The sequence below is a fragment of the Phaethon lepturus genome, unplaced genomic scaffold (assembly GCF_000687285.1).
Source record: "Phaethon lepturus isolate BGI_N335 unplaced genomic scaffold, ASM68728v1 scaffold502, whole genome shotgun sequence".
NCBI classification, from domain to species: domain Eukaryota; kingdom Metazoa; phylum Chordata; class Aves; order Phaethontiformes; family Phaethontidae; genus Phaethon; species Phaethon lepturus.
The window spans coordinates 25,476-44,913 of NW_010520990.1; the positions used below are offsets into that span (position 1 = coordinate 25,476).

Sequence of the window (19,438 nt, forward strand, 5' to 3'; positions counted from 1 at the left end):
ATTTTAAATAAAGTATTTTTTTCATCAGCAAAGTTCTTACTTCTATGGAACAAGAACTAAAATGGACAGACATAACTGTTGTCGAACTAGTTCTTTAACTCATCTGTGGTAAATACATAGGCAGGCACTTCAGCAGAACAAGACATTAATGCCAGAGTGGAACGGGAATGTCTTCTTGTACAGACAGACCAGAAACATGCATCAGAAAACTAAGAAATTGTCATCCTGTACTGTTTTAATTCTGCCCTGGCCTGTTAGGAATTTTGAGTCCTTGATGAATGGATAGACATTGTATGTCTAAAATTGGCAGTTGAGTTTGTATTCTGGAACTTCTCTGCTTTAGACCACTGCTGAAATGAATAATCTAACTTTCATCTGTAGAAGCTTACTATGCTGAGCTGATAACTTTGTAGAGAAATGTCTTGCACTGATAATCCATTTTCCCTCTGTTTCTTCTGAAAGCTTTATAATCTCAGCATTGAAAATGATAGATTTTCTGGCTGAGCTAAGAATGCCTTCCCAAATCCGGGATTAACCAGCAGCCCAGAGGTTAGTGTGCTTTTCTGCTAGTAGGCAGTACAGTTTGTTGTGTTGGGGTTGGTTTTGTTTGTTTGTTTGTTTGTTTGTTGGGTTGGACTTTTTTTTTTTTTTGTCTGGAGTTTGCATCTTGGTCCTGAACAGGAGTGAGTGCCATTGAGACTTAACCTCTTTCTCTTCTGACCAATTTTTGAATCTTGGTAAGCAAATTGAGTGAAGGATGGGCTTCTGTTTCCAGCCTCGTGGCCTCTGCTCAACTGCTAACACTTAGGAGTTGGCAAGGAGGTTTAGCTGCAGAAAATAGGGGAGAGGGTTTTCTTGGTTTCATGATCTGTGCTCTTACTCTTCTGTTCTTATTTACTTCCCTATTGAAGATAGCTTTAAGATGACTTTTCTGTTTCCTCAATACAGCATTACACTGTTCTTTTGTGAAGCATATATTTAAAATAGAATCTTTGTAGTTGAAGGAATTTCTAAATTTAGGAGGTCTTCTATTTGAACTCATACTGTTTAGGATAACACCACCACACCTTTTTGATGGTGTATTCTGATAGTTGCAGCTAAAGAATGCATTTAGCATGCATGGTCTTGATATGAAGCATGGTACAGAAGTTAGAGGTTCCCAGGGACTCTAGAAGACATTAGGGTTGTATCCCCTGCCCCATCTTGCTTTAGGAAGTAAAGCAACACAAGGTTGAAGCCGTATGTGTGTGTAATTTCTCTTTAACTCAGTTTTAATAGCGTACCCTGAATGATAACTGTGTATGTTCAGTTAGTAGCAGAGATGGTGAGCTGAAGAGAAACTCTGTGCTCTGTACCCTCTTCCAACACTGTTTTAAACTGTATTTGGGGAAAAAAAAAAGACAAGACACTTATTCCAAAAACCTTTTAATGGATCTGTTTCTTAGATCCAGTAGTTTGTTTTTAAGATAAGTTACAAGGGAAGATATGATAATCAAACTAATTTCTGTACTATGAGGGAATGACTTTACTTCAGTACTGCTGATCAAATGAAATGCTAGTGAGTGTGTTATGCTAGGTATTTCATCAAGGGTCCTCAGCACCAGTCCATAGCAGGCTTTTTATCTGCCATATCTCCCAACTAGTTTGGACAGTGGAAATGGTCTAGGAGGTGAGGTAAGTGTAAATATTTTGTAATTTTCTGTTTAAAAAAAGAAATAAAAATTTGCAAGTTTCTTGGTATGCAGTTGACCTTTGTATGTTAGGTCTGCATCAGAATAGAGAGAGGTAAACTGTATTAAATAAGGTGGTTTGATCCAGAGTTGCTCATTCACTAGGTAAATTTTTTTTTTTTTTTTCCTTCAGGAGTTGTAGAAGGTGATTTAGCTGCTGTGGAAGCTTACAAGTCATCAGGAGGAGATATTGCCCGCCAGCTTACTGCAGATGAAGTACGCCTGCTAAATCGCCCTTCTGCTTTTGACGTTGGGTACACGCTTGTACATCTGGCGATACGCTTTCAGAGACAAGATATGCTAGCAATTTTGCTTACAGAGGTGAGTTAGTTTGGCCCTTGCATAGATTGAGTAAGAATTTTATGTAACTGTGCCATTGTTTGCAGCCAGCGACATGTAACTTTATTTGCTACTAGATAGATGCTAATATTGCTGGGATACATGAATTGCTGCTTTGTGCCTTTGTTGATGTTTCTTTTAAGAAGTGAGTTTACTTTAAGACTGTATATATGTGGTGGTCTTGGGGACGTTCAGTTTTCTCATTAATGAGCAGTCTTGGCACATGTTCTGACCTTACCGGTGGTGGAAGTGAACTATTGTGAGGCTTCCTGTCCTTTGGGTGGGGGAGAGGAAATGCCCTGAAAGCAAAACACGGCAATCAATGACAGCATAGTTTTTTCTGAGTTTCATTAATGAGTAAGTCTACCTGGTCTTTCTTCCTTGGTTTTCTTGGGAGATTCTCCTTTAGAGAAAAGCAAATTTCTTGCTTTGCAGAATTGCTGCATTTTTTCCACTCTTTGCCTATTTTATAGACTGGATGGTTCCTCTCTGTGGTCTCCTTGCTCTTGCATGTTCCATTTCCTTGTATATTTTTGTATGGTGCACCACAGTTCTGTTGATCTTTGCCCTCCTCCATCTGTCTTTGTCCTCTTACTAGGCCAATAACTAATTCTGTTATATTTTTGGGGGTCTCTCTTCATCTCAGACTTCTGGTTCTTGACCTGATCAGAGCCAAACTTTTATTTTGCCTCTGCCCCTCCTTTATTCTGCCTCCTTCCCTCTTTTGATGCTTCCTGCAATCTTGAAAGTGTGTGCTCCTGAGAAGCATGTAAGGATGGTTTAATGCATGGAGTTGACTAATTAAACAAAGTAGATGAAGCAAGACATCTGTAGCTAAAGCCTTGAGAAGAGTTTATGTTTATATATGGCGAATATCAGTAGTTTTGTGCTGCTTACATAGCTATCTGGGTGGATAGAGTTACACATTTAAATACAAGTTAATTTGCTGAAATACTGTCTTAATGGATTTTTTTGTTTTGTTTCAGTTTCTAGGAATACTCACTCAAAATAACATTTGTGAAAATGCTTAGTACTGTTTGAGCCATAGTGATACCTTCCTTTGCTAGGGTATTAACTAGTGAAAAAGCGCGTCCTAAAGCTTTTTTTAATTTATCCAGTGGCATCCCTGCATCACTTGCCCTGTATCACTGAATGAGTTCCTTCTGCCAGCGATGATTAGAATCTGGAGAAATTAAAGTGTCTTAGCCTAGTAGTTTTTGAGAAGATTCTTTGTAGGAAGCTGTCTGTTGTGCTGTGGTAATGAAGTTCTTTGTTAAATGTAGACTGGGGTTGAGGTATATTTCCTGTGGTTATCTATCTGTTACCTGTATATTTTTGTTTCTCTCTTTTTCCTACTGGAAGTGGTCACCTGTTAATTCAATTATTTGATTTAAAGAAGTTTTTAACCAGCTTTATGTTTAAAAAATGAGAGGCCTCATGACAAATGAGAGGCATTAGTTCACTGAGAGTCACTAAACATTTAATTTTTCAACGTACCAATGTTTATACTTCTGTTGCATTACTTGCTCAGAAAATACTATCTGCTGGTGCTTATAACTCCTAAGACTTCATATTTAATTAGAAATAATACTGAATGCAGTAACTGTGTTATGTTACAGGTATCGCAACATGCAGCGAAGTGCATTCCTGCGATGGTGTGTCCAGAGGTCACAGAACAAATTCGTCGTGAAATTGCTGCATCTCTTCATCAACGAAAGGGAGACTTTGCCTGCTATTTTCTGACTGACCTTGTAACGTTTACGTTACCTGCAGGTAGTTACAAAAGTCGTCTTACTGATGGAAGATTTTTCTTTTTGCTCATTTTGGATATATATTTTGACTTTCTGGTGATGGTGGTGTGGGTACAGGTTTTATTTGTTTATTAAGTTTAATAGCTTAGGTCAGATCTAGTGATTGAATTTGCTTATTAATATTCAATTTTTGCATACATTGTAGCTGTGAAGTGAACATCTGTTGTCCTCTTTAGACATCAAGAAATTGAAGAAAAGTGGTATATTCTAAGGAAGGGCTCAAAGTTAAGCCTGGAGTCCAGGCTTTTCCAGACTCTAATACAGCTTTTCACATATCTGTGTTGCCTTTCAGGCCTTTCCATAAGTCCCAGAGCTATTCTTTGCATTTGTACCTAGTTATAGCAGTAGCACTTTTTGAATGTTTTTGAGGTACTCTGCAATCAAGAAAATGTTTGCCTATTAATAAAAAGCTATTAGAAGACTTTTAATCTCCAATAGCTTATTTCCTTTGATAGAAATGCTACCAGAGGTAAGAAAATGTGTAGATGGAAATTGTATGTGGAACCTCTTTGGCTGAGTGTTACCTCATCTCCTCCTCTTCAAAAAGTCTGAATAATATTTACCACTTGTCTACCACTATCTGTTTGAGGTGCTGTATTAAGTCCTATCCTGTGGGTCACGTATGAGAGGCAGACAGCACGGGTATATGAAGCATTTAGAGACTGTAATGCTTCATTGCTGTTCAGGGGAGAGAAGGGAAAGAGGGGCAACAGAATGATATCATAACACACCAGAGAAATGTTGCTCTTGCAAGAACTGAGGAAGTTGTTCAGTATGTTCAAGAGATGTGTCTTAAGCCATTGTGCAGCTTTTTGACACTTGTAATAGCCATTAAATAATTAAGGAATAAGAATGTTCAAAAGCTTCTGTACATCAAGACTGTCAGTGTATTTCTAGTTCCATCACACTTGTTCAACTGAACATATTTTGTAGTCAACAGTTAGCAGTTGGTCTCAAGGCAGTATTTCCAAGGATAGTGGTACAAATCACACAATCCTATTTAGATATTACCTATATGACGTAGTTTAGGAAGCACTAATCTTTCCACTTGATCTTTCAAATAAATGGATAGGATCCTCCTGAAGAGCCAATGCACAGACATTAGAGTGCAAAACTTTTCAATTGATTGCTGGCCACTGTAAGCCAGGTTTAGTTTAAAAAAAAAAACCCCAATCGATCATACAGCCTCCACCCCACAACACCCTGCCTGCACCAAACAAGAGTGTGCTTCAGTAGCAACTCATGTGCCTAAATGTGGACTTCACTTTTAGAAGCTGTAGGGTATTGGACATCTGAGCAGGATTGGCAGATACGACACTGGAATTAAGAGAGATCTGCGTGCCCTTGAAATAGCACTTAGAGCCCAGTTATCCTCCAGACTGCCTGAAGGGATACTAGATGTCTCTGTTTAACTATTTAAGATAGATGTTTGTATTCTAGAATGTGACAGTGTGCGTTTTATATAATACAGGAGTCACAAACAAGTTTTGCCCACTGTACAATTTTCTGACTTTTTTTTTTTTTTTTAGAGGTACATCCACAGTTGCAGATTCTCTCTGTAAAGCTCTTGGAACAGTTGTCAGTAGTGGTATTTTCTGTGTCATAGCTCAATACTTGTCCCATTTCTTGTTTTGTAACCTGCAAACTGTGGCCCACTGACCATTGCAGTTCTCTGAACTATTTCATTAAAGTCTGCATGAAATGACTAAGGAAATGGGTGTTCTGTACAAGGGCAAGTCTCTTGGCAAACTATAGCTGTCCACTGGGGGGGATTGAGGAGGAGAAGTCATTCAGATGGGTGGATGTCATGGTTTAACCCCAGCTGGCAACTAGGCACCCCACAGCCGCTTACTCACTCCTCCCGCTGGGATGGGGGAGAGAATCAGAAGAGTAAAAGTAAGAAAACTTGTGGGCTGAGATAAAGACAGTTTAACAGGTAAAGCAAAAGCTGCACACGCAAGCAAAGCAAAACAAGGAATTCCTTCCCCACTTCCCATGGGCAGGCAGGAGCTCAGCCGTCTCCAGGGAAGCAGGGCTGCACCACACACAACGGTGGCTTGGGAAGACAAATGCCATCACTCCCAAAGTCCCCGCTTCCTCCTCCTTCCCCCCCCCCCAGCTTTATATGCCGAGCATGACGCCGTACGGTACGGGATACCCCTGTGGGCAGTGGGGTCAGCTGTCCCCGCTGTGTCCCCTCCCACCTTCCCGTGCCCCCCAGCCTGCTCGCTGGTGGGGTGAGCGGCAGAAAAGGCCTTGTCTCTGTGTGAGCACTGCTCAGCAATACCGAAAATGTCCCTGTGTTACCAACACTGTTTCCAGCACAAATCCAAAACATTGCCCCATACTAGCTGCTATGGAGAAAATTAACTCCATCCCGGCCAAAACCAGCACAGTGGAAAACTACTGCTTAAGATTGAAGTTGTCCTAAATATACTAGGGTTGAAAATACTCCTTTTTTTTTTTCCCCACCTCAGAGTGGTTCTCTACTACACTTTCTCCTCCAGAGAAATCCTTTCCTACCCTGCGTGTGCTGTGATGATCCTTTCTGCATAAAGGGTATGACAGTCAGTCAGAGATGCATACCTACTTCAGCATGCTCTATGAAGCCAGTGGTCACAAATGACAACTCTGAAAATAATAGCAGTTTTCAGAGGAGACATTAGGGAGGATAGGGCGAAAGCTGTAAGTTCTCCTGAGCATCAGCTGGTAATATGTCTCTCTTACAGTAACATTAGGTGACTTTTGTATTTGCTTTCTGTTTTTCCAGATATTGAAGACTTACCGCCCACAGTCCAAGAAAAGTTATTTGATGAAGTACTTGATAGAGATGTTCAGAAAGGTAAACGCTCTGAGAATGGCTAGAATCTCTCCTTGCTTTTCATTAGAGAATATTTCTCGTACAGAAAAAAAATGTGCATATGTGTACATATGTGGCTTTGTTGTCTGAATTTGTTTTAAATATAAATTTGATGCTTTCAAGTTAATCTTCACCCTGGAATTATTTTAATTTCAATATTCACATTCTATTTCTGAGGCAGAGAGAGAATGGAGACTGTAGAAATACTTGTAATGTGTCTTTGAACTTTAAAGATTTTTAAAGCTTTAGAATTTTAAGTCATAAGCTCTTTAAAGAAAACTGAACAAATCTTTCCACTTCAGTAACAATCCACAAACAAATGATGTAATGCTTTGTTTAAGGCTATGGTTTGTTGTTTTTCTCTTTTTTCTTCTTTTCTTGACTGTATTTCGCCCAAGGAATGCTTTTAGCTATTGTAGTTCACCTATTTTTGAAGGAAAACTCAGTTTTATTCATGTAAATGGGTAAATTACTGAGATTATGCCATTACTGTTCCGTTCAGATTCTCTGAGACTTCAAATGAATGTAAGTTTTCAAAAAGGTTATTGTCATGTTGCAGAGCTAGAAGAGGAATCTCCCATTATTAACTGGTCACTGGAACTGGGTACGCGCTTGGACAGCAGATTATATGCACTTTGGAATCGGACTGCAGGGGACTGCCTGCTTGATTCAGTACTACAAGCCACTTGGGGCATTTACGACAAGGATTCAGTGCTGCGGAAAGCTCTTCATGACAGTTTACATGACTGCTCACATTGGTAAGTTAGTTTTTGTGTCAACCTTAAAGATAGCTTTCCATGTAGCATAGTAGTTGATGGTAGTATAGTAATAAAAAGAAACGCAACCACCACTCCCCAATTTACTGTAGATTGTGTGCCTCAGATGTTGAGTCACAGCATGATTCATGTAGTAATCTAGATCTAGTGTATTTTAAATGCAAGCACTGGAAACTTGGACATTCTGAACTCAGTGATGGTATGTGACATTCAGCAAAGAGCATTTAAAACGGAGTAAAATATTTATGGTGTGTGCTTGTCAAGAGTGTGCTAATCAGAGTCAAGACTGGAATTTACTTGCAGTGTAAATCGTGCACATGCCATGCCTTGCTGCTGTTGATGGAAGCTTTGCAGAAGACTGTTAATAGAAGATAGCCTTTTATTCCTGTATAAACTTTCCAGTATTTTCATTCCATCTGCTTAGCTACGGCTTTACTCAGTATTGCTCTTTTTGTTCCTGTTCTGTCTGCTAAAATAATGGCAGTAAAGCAGTGTTAACATTTAACTAGCGCCGTCATTTGGCCATAGAATTAATTTATCGTTCTGTGAAACAACTTCTGTTGCTTTACACTGGCAACCTTTTTTAGTCTGGTACTGCGGTTTGCCTCTGCTGGAGGAAAAATTCTTAGAGTTGAACTCCCAGTGGTGTCCACCAGCTCTCAAGTGTGTAATGGGACTAAGGGAAGAGGTTGATAAAGACTAATAATCTAAGACATAGGCTATTAGATTTCTTATGTTCTTGCAGTCAAGACATACTAGAGGAAGAGCCTGTCCCCTTACCCTATGTGCTGTACAGGAAGTCAACAACAAAGGTTAATTTTCGGGGTATCTGTAAGTAGCTTTTGTGATCACTGTCCCCAGCTGCCTGCTGTTTGGAGAAAACTCCCCAAATTAGCATCCAGAGCTGGATTCAATAAAGTGGTGCTTCAGTAACAGTTCTCCCAAGAACCTTTTTTCGGAATGGATCTGTCACTACTTTAGAGTTGTTTATAACGGAATGTTGCATCTCGACCATGCAGGAATGTCCCTGGCATCACAAACAGTTCCCTTGAGGCTAGAATAGAAATTTATGATAGATCAGGTTTTGTTCCTTATGGTAACAAAAACAAGCATGGTATCCAAAAACATGCTGCAAACTATTGACGTTTAAATCAGTCTTTTAAAATGTTAGTGTTAACTGTTGTTGACTTACTGTTGTATCTAATATAACACTCATTATTTAGAGTGTCTTAAATCTGGTTAAGCTTTTTAGTTCATGTTCTAGACAGAATTTGCATTTTACTCTGAATTTACTTAATCTTTATCCTTCTTGGAAGTACAGTTTTTTTTAAACTGATTCATGTGTTCCTTTCTAGTTGTTTGGATACAGCTGCCTACCTTCTGTCTGGATAATCTTAATTGCTAGTTTGTCAGTGGAAAAATTAATACAGGTTCTATCACAAACCTCTACAGACCTACATCCTCAATAGGAACTGGTCTGCCTGTGGAGGCTGTTAGTGATGAAAGTTCTTGAAGAATCAGCTGACATGCTAGTGGTGATAATAGATCAGACTTGAGTCATAATTCCTTTCAAAAAAAATCCAGATTGAGGGTGTGAGAAGTCTTTTAGTTAAGTTCTGTTGTAAATTGATTGTCCTGTGCATCCTATACTCACTATATAGATTCTGTGTGGGAAGATGCACTTACTTTTAAATGTTGTGGGCTAGGACGTGTAGCAGATAGGCAGCGACATTGTCCCTGGCTTTAATGATAGTTGCTGAAGGAATAGGCTCTTAAATGCAATCACTGTTCTCGACAACAATACGCTTAAACTTTTACCTAGTGGCGTTATTCTTCAAAGCCTTCTCAAAGACACTTAATGTTTTTTGGGGTTTGGGTTGGGTTTGTTTGGTTTTTTTTTTTTTCAGACACAGAACATTCATGTAACTCATTTAGCCTCATTTTGTTATGTTTGTTTAGATGCTGAACAAAGAAGAATCTATTTACTAAAGACAGTCTAGTGTCTGGTACTCCGAAAAAGCTCAATAGTGAAGTTCCCAGAGGCTCTGGCCTGTGGCGTCTTTTCCACTCACCTTTTAAATGCCTATACTTTTTTTTTTAGTTTATTCAAAAGTGTATTCTGATTTGTGCCTTTTTTTTATTCCACCGTTAGCTTCTGGTGGAGGATGGGCATATGCCGTAACCTGACTTTCAGATTTTTTTTTTTTTTTCTTAACGAATCCATTCGGTCCTCTTGTGTTGAACTGAAAAGTTTTGTTTTAAATGAGATTAAAATTTTGAGCCTTGACTTCTGTCTACGAGGCTACCTCCTGTGTCTATGGCTGACTAACTCAAAGAAGCAACTTCTTTGGGAAAACACTTTCACAGTAGAGCTTTTAGGGGGTAGTTTGTTTTTTCTTTTGTTTCTTTCTTTGTTTGTTGTTTTGTTTTGGCTTTTGTGTGTGGTGTTGGTTTATTTTTTAATTTCTTTTCGTAGCAGAATCTGATTAAGCTTCTTTCAGGAGACCTGGCACTTAATTCATTTTAGCACAGGGTGTTTGGTTAGAGATTTCTGGGGGAATATGGGCAAAATACGTATCAGCTGCAAAGACAGAAACAGTTGGTCTATTTGGATGGAAGCTGGAATGTAGATCAGAAGATTCCCTGTCGATGTAATGTATTAGTGTGAGTAAGCACATAGACCTATCAAAATGTCTTACTAATAAGTCTTTTAATCCATGCAAAGGTTTTAGCTGTACTTGGAAAAGCCAGCCTGGTTGGTGACAGCTGTTATATACACCAAGATTTTAGGATGACTGGAAGCATAAGGAAAGGTTTTCACACACACACTCACTGTCTGTTAATTTTCTCAGATTTTAATTAAATGAGTTCATTTCAATGACTTTTTTAATAAGCTGAACTTCAGAATGGTTTCTTTGTATTCACAGTAAAGGCCATTGTTTAAAGTTGGCTTAGCACTCTTCGCTAAACCTGTGTTCCTAATGTGAAGTTGTGGCCTCTCCATAGTGCAGTGATTGGACTGAGTTTAAAATTTTAAAAAGCCAGCATCTGCTCTTTAATAAGTAGGTCATTTTTCATTGTAATTCATTAAGAAAGATAAAACATCTGGACTAAATTAGCATACAGACCCTCTAACTTTAATTTAAACAGACAAACAGAAATCCTGTGACTTTAAAACTTTGAGTGTAAATTGGGTGAATCCCACTTTCTGTATTTGATTTTTGTCCACACTGCTTTGTAACTATTCTATATAATGTGAAATTACCATACTCTTTGCTCCAGGAAGTGGTATAAAACAGATTCTGCCTCCTAACCAGGGTCTGTTTGAAGTTGATACACAAGTACTTTGGACTTAACTGGTTCGTGATACAGTCAACAATAGAGGATACCTGTATTGAGTTGTTCATTCTTCTCACACAAACCTCTTACGTGAAATGGAATGACTTAGTTATGTTCCCTGTACATCAACACTTAAATAGTCCTAAATAAGGCTTCATAAAACCTATTACAAGAAGTATTAAACTAGCCAGGAGCCTGTTGGGAACTTGCATCTATTACAGCATGTTTTCTGTAGGCATTGCGATCCTAAGTGATTTCTTAAATGAGGATTGCCAAACAAAACAAAATCCAGCTTTCCTGATGTGTTTTTTCTTTCTTCCCCCTTCTTTACAGACTTGGGTTAAAGGATTACAAGGGTTCAATATTGCTACCAGGTGTATGGTGGTATTTTTGTCTTTAGCACTCTTTTCTCCCTAACATTTTAGGTTCTATACACGCTGGCAAGAGTGGGAATCTTGGTATTCCCAAAGCTTTGGTTTACATTTCTCATTGCGAGAGGAACAGTGGCAGGAAGATTGGGCATTCATACTCTCTCTTGCGAGTCAGGTAAGAAAACTTCTTTAGAAGATGGCTGTTAGAAAGGATATTTTAATCTCTGAAAAGAAACTCGAAGCGTTCTTCAGGGATAAGAATTTTCATGTATAAAGGAAGACATTCCTCTTAAGTCACCAATCTTAAAGTATTACGGGGTAGACTCTTCTGCCAAGATGGAAAGGTTCATTTAAAACTCTGATTTTTGAGCTTACCATTAAGCAGTACAGTGCAAAAAAGTATGGCTTTTTTTGTGTCAGGGTGAAGTCTGTAAAATAATCTAAAACGCAGTCGTCTATTTAATATCCTACCTCTTACCTCCTAAACATGCCTACAAATCTGTAACCTTACACTACTTAAACTTCAGCTTGCTGAAGTTTTATAACTCCCCTCCAAAATGAGATTTACATGCCTATAAGCTTCTAACTATAGGAATATGTTTTAGCTCCTCCTTTAAAGTGTAAGCATGATCTTGTTGCTATTTTCTTGTGATCTGTTTTGGATGTGCTCTTTTCCTGTCATCAAAAGGTAGTTACCTTAACCTTTCCTCACATGAGTGAATTATTTTTAGACCAAACACTATGTAGAGTTTCACTTCTAACTGGGGAATGAAATATGTTCGATTGAATCTGGGCAATAGGACAAAGAATTATTACTGATAGATTAAGTTCTTGTGCAAGCCTAAATGTTTTTGCTCATTTCCAAGTGATATGTGGTAGTCTTTAATTCTTTTTTTGTCAAAGCTAGATCACTCTTAAAAAGATTTTTCTGTCTCAATTTGGAGATTATATTTCAAATTTCAAAGTAGAGAATGATAAATTCTGTTTCAAGTGATGTCTGTCTTTGTGTTTTGTTCAGCCTGGAGCGAGTTTGGAGCAGACACACATTTTTGTACTTGCACATATTCTTAGAAGACCAATTATAGTTTATGGAGTAAAATATTATAAGAGTTTCAGAGGAGAAACATTAGGATATACCCGCTTTCAAGGTAAGCCTTTAGTTTTTCAAACCTAAGTTTTAAAAAAAGTTCAGCTATAAGTCATGGACGTAAAGGAAGTTGAAAGGAGAGTTACATTAAGCTACTAGCTGGAAAAAGATGGAATTATGTTGTAGGTAAATTTTCATTAGATATTAAAAAGAACAAAACAATTCCCTCAAAACTTGCAGTTTTTCATTGTATAGTGGGCATGCAGCCACAGTAAAAATGGGTTTTGACCTTCACTCAATATGCTTTTAGTCTATAATTTATATAAAATATTCTGGTTGTGAGAACTTACCAAAATTGCATGGTTTGTACTGCTGTAAGACACAGGAGGTTTAATAAATGAAATTTGAAATTCTGTTTGCTTGTGGTACTAACAGCTGTAAATGTTCATTTTAGAAACTAAACTGTATTTAGCATTTCCTGAAGGAGGCTCATAAAGTTGGGGGCGAGGCAGGCAGGAGGCGTTTGCGCTGGCGTGGTTTCTCACCAGGGTGGCGGCCGTATCTGCTGGGTGCTCTTCCAGGGCGAAGGGGCATGCCTTGTCGCTCCGCAGCACCGCAGAGGCGGCGGTTGGTGAAGCAAGCCTTAGGAGCAGTGAAAAGGAGTCACCCTTAAAGCAAGAGGCAAGGGGATACGAAGAAAGGTAGAGAAGTTAAAGTAGGGTGGAGAATGATAAAGTTGAGCTTTTTTTTTCCTTCAGTCGATTGAAGTAAAAAAGGTGGCAACTTGAATGTGTGCCGTAGAGGCTGAAAAGGAAGGAATTCTGTTCATAAATGTTCCACTAACAGTTATTTTGTGAGATATAAGATTAGGTGACTTAGTTACAATTACAAAATACTGGTTGACTGATAATGTAAATCTTACTTTCTGCAAATGTGAATTCCATGTTGTAGTTAAACGGAAGTTTTTAAAATTTATGTTTCAGTAATTCACACTTTAGAGCACATGTGGTGTAAATACTGACCTGTTTCTCAAGTAGTACTCTTAATTTTGCATACCTTGATCAAGTTCTTTCTGATTGCTTCTCCTCCTAGTCTTCTGGGCAAACAGCCTAGCTAACCTTAAGATAAATACAAAGATGTTTAGCTGACTCAGTCCAGTTTTGCTTAGACATATGTTTGTACATTTCTAAAGATGTGTATTCTGTTTTGCAAGCTAAATATGTGTTTGGGTGACTTTCCTGCTAATGCTTGAATATTTGCCTGTCTACAGGAACAAAAATAGAGAAGGGGATTGGGAGCATCTGTATGTGCTCATCACTAAACAAAACCGATGTGGAAAGAACTGTTGGATCAGGCGCTGTGGCTGTGTTACAGGGTGTTAGGGCGCTTTTTACACTTGAGGTCAGGAAGATGAACCACGGGCATCTGCTTGACTACTGCCCAACAGTTGTTTTCACCAGTACATCACTATTTATTTACAGCCTAGTAGAAGACTTCCTGAAACATCTCTTTTTGTGATTTTTTTTTTTTTTTTTAAAGTACACTAACTTTGGAAGGTGGGGAAACTCATAACATATGGAAGAACTCCAGGCTGTGGCATTAATGTCAAAGATATAACTATTCAGAGTCTTCAGAAAATCTGAGAAGCTGTTTGGCTTGTAAGTTTTGAGCAGTTACAAAACTTCTTTATGTGAGGAAGTAAAATAATACTTTGAACAGTGTAAAATTTTGTACTCCATGTAGTTATGTGTTATCTTTTATTTGTGATGATAAAAGGATAGACTGGGGAAGAACAGTTATTCATGTGATATAGATCTGATACTCCTGTTTTTTGTTGCTTTTAACTCAAAAGCTGAGTGGTTTGCAAAATGTTTTCATTTTATAGCTCGGACATTGAGGCAGATTAGTGTTACGTTGCCTAAAGATGCTGAAATTGTTTTCTGGCTTTGCAAACCAGAAGGTAACTGGGTGTCTGGGACAACCTTTTGCTAGACACGTGTTTCCAGGAACTCAGACAAATATTTATGGCTTGTGATTTGCTTGCCACAAACCGCATCCATCCATACATAGAAACAGGCAACACTGTGAACAGGTGAACTTAGGAGTCCTGTGTCAAATTACCTGGAGTTACTTCTATCCTTGTCCAACCACATTTTTGTGGTTAATGTGTGCTAATTAAATGCTAGGAGCACAGCTGAAACCAAACAGCCGTTGGACTCAGAGTAGTATGGGCTGCCAAGACAAGTGTCCTGTAAATGGTACAAGACTTGTTGTTCCGGGCTTGTGTGTGAGCTTTGCTTAGCACGTGCCCCTGCGGTGAAGCTTTGAGGAGTGCTGGGACTTCTCTGACTTGCTGTGTAGCACCCTGCCTGTGTTTAAGATCACATTCAGCAAAAAAAGAAAAAGGAAAGAAAGATTCCATGTTACAATAGAGATGGGGAAATGATTTTTTTTTTTTTTTTTTTTTTTTTTAATTGCTTACTTAACATCATGGTTCAGTTTGTAGCACCTTGGAAGGTACTATAAACCCCTTATCTGCCCCCGAAATCTCCCTGGTCAGAATTATTTTTCTCCAGGGTTCCTTGTTCCCACTTGGCATCCTTGCTCTAACTGCTGTGAATCCCATAACTGACAGCCTCCTTGTTTCCTAGATTGCAGTTAATTGTTAATGCTGCTTTAAATATTAAGGCTTTGACAGTGAAAGATCCATTTACTCAGCCTTAAGTATGGTTCTAGTCTAGCTGCATGTATTTAGTGGCGTGATATACAACTTTTTAAAATTAAACAGGAAAAAAGGTGACTGACTGAAATTATCATCAGATCAGGTTGCAGAAACTAAATCCTATGTGGATGTCTTCCAGGATAGGTGTTAGCCCATAGTCTTTATTTTCCATGGCTTGTGTACATATCAACTGTTTTTATGCTACCTTCTCAATTTATATCAGATTGACTTTTGTAAATCTTCAGAGCACTAAATATTCTCCAAGGTAAAGCTTGAAATTTCCTTCCTGTGGAGCTCATCACATAATGTTGAGGAGGAATGGAAAGTGTAATGCAGCCTTCTGACTTGGGGAAATTACTAGTGTGGTGTTTCTAATAAGGTAAAATGATAGTGAAAAAATTTTCCAAAGAGTTGCTGAATTTCAAAGTAGAGGTTATTTTGAGGTAAACAGATTAGTTCCACTCATGAACAGGTCATGTAGCCATGCTGGACACAGGAGTTCTGTGTCGTTAGATGAGACATGCAATGTTCATAGAGGTGACACTGTTTGCTCATCAGTCATTTTTGTAGCCCTGACAACATCGAGTAGTGCTTGTGGCCATCATCTACCAGTTTGGGGCAACAGGACATTAACTGTCTGTATTAACTGGCAATAAATTAAATTAATCTTCCCCAAGTTGAAACTGGTTTGCCCGTTACGGTAACTGGTGAGTGACCTCCCTACCCTTATCTTGACCCACAAGCTTTTCATTGTGTTTTCTCCCCCATCCTGCTGAGGAGGGGGAGTGAGAGCGGCCGGGTGGGTACCCGGCAGCTAGCCAAGGTCAGCCCATCGCACTAGCAGAAGTATCCCGAGGAGCTGGCACAGTTTGTAAGTGGAAGGAGGGTTCCTTTTGATGCCACCTCCATGATCATAACTTGTGGAAGAAAAAGGGGAAGCGGTCACCCTGAGGGTGCTGGTGCTTTCAGTTCTGAAAGGCCTCGGTGACCTAACTAATGTGTATATAGATAGCACCATCATATTTAAAAGAAGCATACAATATTAAAAATAAATCAGTTTCCAATCCTCGATGCTTGATTGTTTTGCTGATATTTCAGACTAAAGATTGGAAAAAAAGTTCATGAAATTATTTTTCTGAGTGTGCATGAAGAATGAATTTGCAAGAGTTGAGGGACTGTCTTCATTATATTTGACTGTTGTATGTTATTTTCAATCTAACTTTGAGTTTTGAGCAGACATTTGGTACTTTTTCCCGAAATGTAAAGGCTTGAAATTTTTTGGTTAACCCTTATCCCTTGTTCTGCATCTTTTGTGTTTAGCACTGAATTACAGTGAGACTTCATTGTAACAGGGGTGGGAGGAAGGGAGCGCTAAGAAGGCATTAAATGGATTTGTCCTTAGACCTAGATGTTGTAAAAACTTGTGTGAATCTTAATCTAAAAGAAATCGAAAGACTTCTAGGTATTTCTCAATTGCTAATTCAAGAACAGGGAAAAAGCGACAGATACTTGTGGGTAGCCTCCCCTAACTTTTGTTGCAGCAAAGAAAGAGGAGTTTGAAACTTAAGCGAAACCTCCAAAACTACCCCCTGCCTCAGATTTCTGTTTTAGCGTTGCCCTTCCATCTCCATGGATGTTGGAGGAGAAGTGAAGTGCCTTGTTTTGCTGCGGCGTCTATTCCTAACTTACTGGCAGCAGCTGTACTATGAGAGGTTGCTATGCTACATGTGCACTTAAGTTTATACATGGCTATTTTTAAACTGTCACAAGGTAAGGCATGCTTTTGCTTAAGTTGTCTTGCAGCAGTACACACCAAGAATTATTTATGTTCGTGGAAGAAAGAACTTCCAGTTTTATTTTGAGGCTTCACGCACCTCAAGCGAGTTACTGTCTTCATTGCTAAAAACGGTGGGGAGAAAAAATGCAGTTTCTTTCAGTGTCTGTGACATCAGTAATTTGTTGTATCTGAGCAAAATAGTATCAGCTTTCAGGTGGGCTTCTTTTGAGTCTAGATGTATAATTGCTGTGGGTTAATTTAATCTATTAATACAATGTTTATGACAGGTCCCATTGTCTCTAGGATGGGCTACATACTTAGGTGCTGAATACTATTTAGTGCAGTAAGTTCTTTTAATAATAAATTTTGTAAGCAGATGGTGGAATTTTTGTTCTGGTAAAAATAGACATCTGACTGTAGCTTTTTGTGTTGGGTTTGCACGGCAAGGGTTTGGTAGCGAGGGGCTACAAGGGTGGTAGTTAGTTGGACCGAAAAGTGTGAGCGGTATTAGTGTAGACCAAACCAAGTATATTTTAAATTCTTGTGATGTGCTGCTGTTACCATGTTCAGCCAAAAGCAAAGTGTTTGTGTCAAAATTCTTCGCTGTCGAACATTGTAGTTCTGAGTCTTACCCTTTGTTTTAATTTGTCGTAGGTGTATATTTGCCTTTGTTATGGGAACAGAGTTTTTGTTGGAAAAGTCCTATTGCTCTGGGCTACACAAGGGGCCATTTCTCTGCTCTGGTTGCCATGGAGAACGATGGGTATGGCAATCGAGGTGCTGGTGCTAACTTGAACACTGATGATGATGTTACTGTTACTTTTCTACCGTTGGTGGATAGCGAGAGGAAATTATTGCACATTCACTTCCTTTCTGCTCAAGAGGTAAGAAGTATCTGTGTCCCTCGTAGTCCTTTTCACAGCTGCTTCTAAGCTGTGGCCTCAGCAATCTCTGTAGCCCCATACGTTTTTGCAGTTCAAAGAATTACAGGGAGTATACTGTTCTGTTTAATTAGTACTGGTCCCTTCTCCATCATTTGAGGTGATTCTGAAAGACATTTTCCCACAAATCTGATGGTTATTTATAGCTTTGTAAATTGAGTGTAACTGCACTGTGCATGTGAGTACAAGCGTACCTTGAAAAGGCCCCAGAAATGAGGATTCTGACACTAAGATGAGAGTGAAATACGCTTTTTTTTTTTTTAAAGGATGCAACAGAAATTATTGGCCAGTAGTTACAGCATGCTCTACTGCTTTTTATAATGAAACAACTAATTTCTTCTTTAATAACGATGATAAAGGCAGGGAACCACTTCAGTAAAGTGTGTATGTGGGGGGAGGGAGGATTGGAAAACTTGAAGTAATTGCAAAAAGTGGGTATCCTGTAAATAAAGGAGAAAAAGTATGGGCTCTAAGTCTAGAGGGGGATAGTTTTTTCAGCAAGCTACAATATTTGTTAGTCTTGGAAGAGGAAATGTTTCATGTCAAGAGCTGCTGGACTCCTAAAAACTGCTTTGTAAAGCCAGAAAGCTCTTCTAGGACTTGGCCTCCTTGTATATTGTGCCTACCATAAATAATTAGTTGCTCACAAATAATTGAAATATAGGAAGGCTATATTGGAAAGATACATCTGAAAAATTTAGATCAAAAAGAATAGCTGGAGAATATTTCCAGGGCCTTCAAATTTTGGCTGAGAATGCAGCATGTGTCAGTGGCTTTCGGAGACTCCCAGCTGGGGTGAAGTAGGATGCAAACTCTGTCAGCTTTGAAAAGGAGCTGCATTGCTCCCCGAGCCTGGGTATTTCAGAGTATCACCAGTGGCTTGCTTAAAGCTGCTGGTAATGTTTCAAGCCTCATTCTCAATCTGTTTTCTCTCCCCCAAAGATAGGCAATGAGGAGCAGCAAGAAAAGCTGCTTCGGGAATGGCTGGACTGCTGCGTGACAGAAGGAGGGGTTCTCGTTGCGATGCAGAAAAGCTCTCGTAGGCGCAATCATCCGCTGGTCACCCAGATGGTAGAGAAGTGGCTCGATCGCTACCGACAGATCCGCCCTTGTACGTCCCTTTCTGATGGCGAGGAAGACGAGGATGACGATGATGAATGATGACGAAGAAATTCAAAAGCAAATTACCAGCGCAGAGTGTCTGACCCGGAGTTAGCGTTGTGCTCTAGCAGTTGGTTGTGGAACGACCCAATTCTAGGGGGAACGTGCTGTAAAGGACTTTTCTAACCAGCATGGAGAGAGTCTAGAAGCTCATCTGCCGCGTGAAGAGAGCGAAATGGGCTGGACTACAGTTTGTATAAAAACAAGGAAAAAGAAACAAAAAACAGCTAATTTTATTATCAAGACAGAAAAAAACATTTTTCTTTCTGATTGTAAATCTGTCTATAAATGTACCGCATGTGGTTGTGTAAGAGGTTGTGTAATAGGAGAAGTATACCAGCATCTTAATTATTGCAAAGAAATTTTTCAAATAAGGGCACTTATGAAAGCACATGTTAGATGGATATCTCTTCCCTCCGAGGTTCTTTTACATTAGAACTTGGTATTCTACATCACCTTTTAGATACTCTGACACATTTCTGTGAAAGGCCCTTTTATGTGAAATCTCACTAGTGCCCAGGTCA

At 39.1% G+C, this 19,438-nt stretch overlaps 1 protein-coding gene across 1 annotated transcript in view; it reads left to right on the forward strand.

The window, feature by feature from the left end:
• Positions 1-19,119, forward strand: part of ZRANB1 (zinc finger, RAN-binding domain containing 1) — a 31,876-nt gene extending 12,757 nt beyond the window's left edge. The window contains exons 3-10 of the mRNA XM_010297549.1: positions 1,864-2,051; positions 3,689-3,842; positions 6,651-6,722; positions 7,300-7,498; positions 11,281-11,401; positions 12,245-12,374; positions 17,467-17,696; positions 18,696-19,119. Coding sequence (XP_010295851.1) covers positions 1,864-2,051; positions 3,689-3,842; positions 6,651-6,722; positions 7,300-7,498; positions 11,281-11,401; positions 12,245-12,374; positions 17,467-17,696; positions 18,696-18,914 — 1,313 coding nt within the window. The 3' untranslated portion in view covers positions 18,915-19,119. The remainder of the gene's footprint in view (positions 1-1,863; positions 2,052-3,688; positions 3,843-6,650; positions 6,723-7,299; positions 7,499-11,280; positions 11,402-12,244; positions 12,375-17,466; positions 17,697-18,695) is intronic.
• The last annotated feature ends 319 nt before the right edge of the window (positions 19,120-19,438 follow it).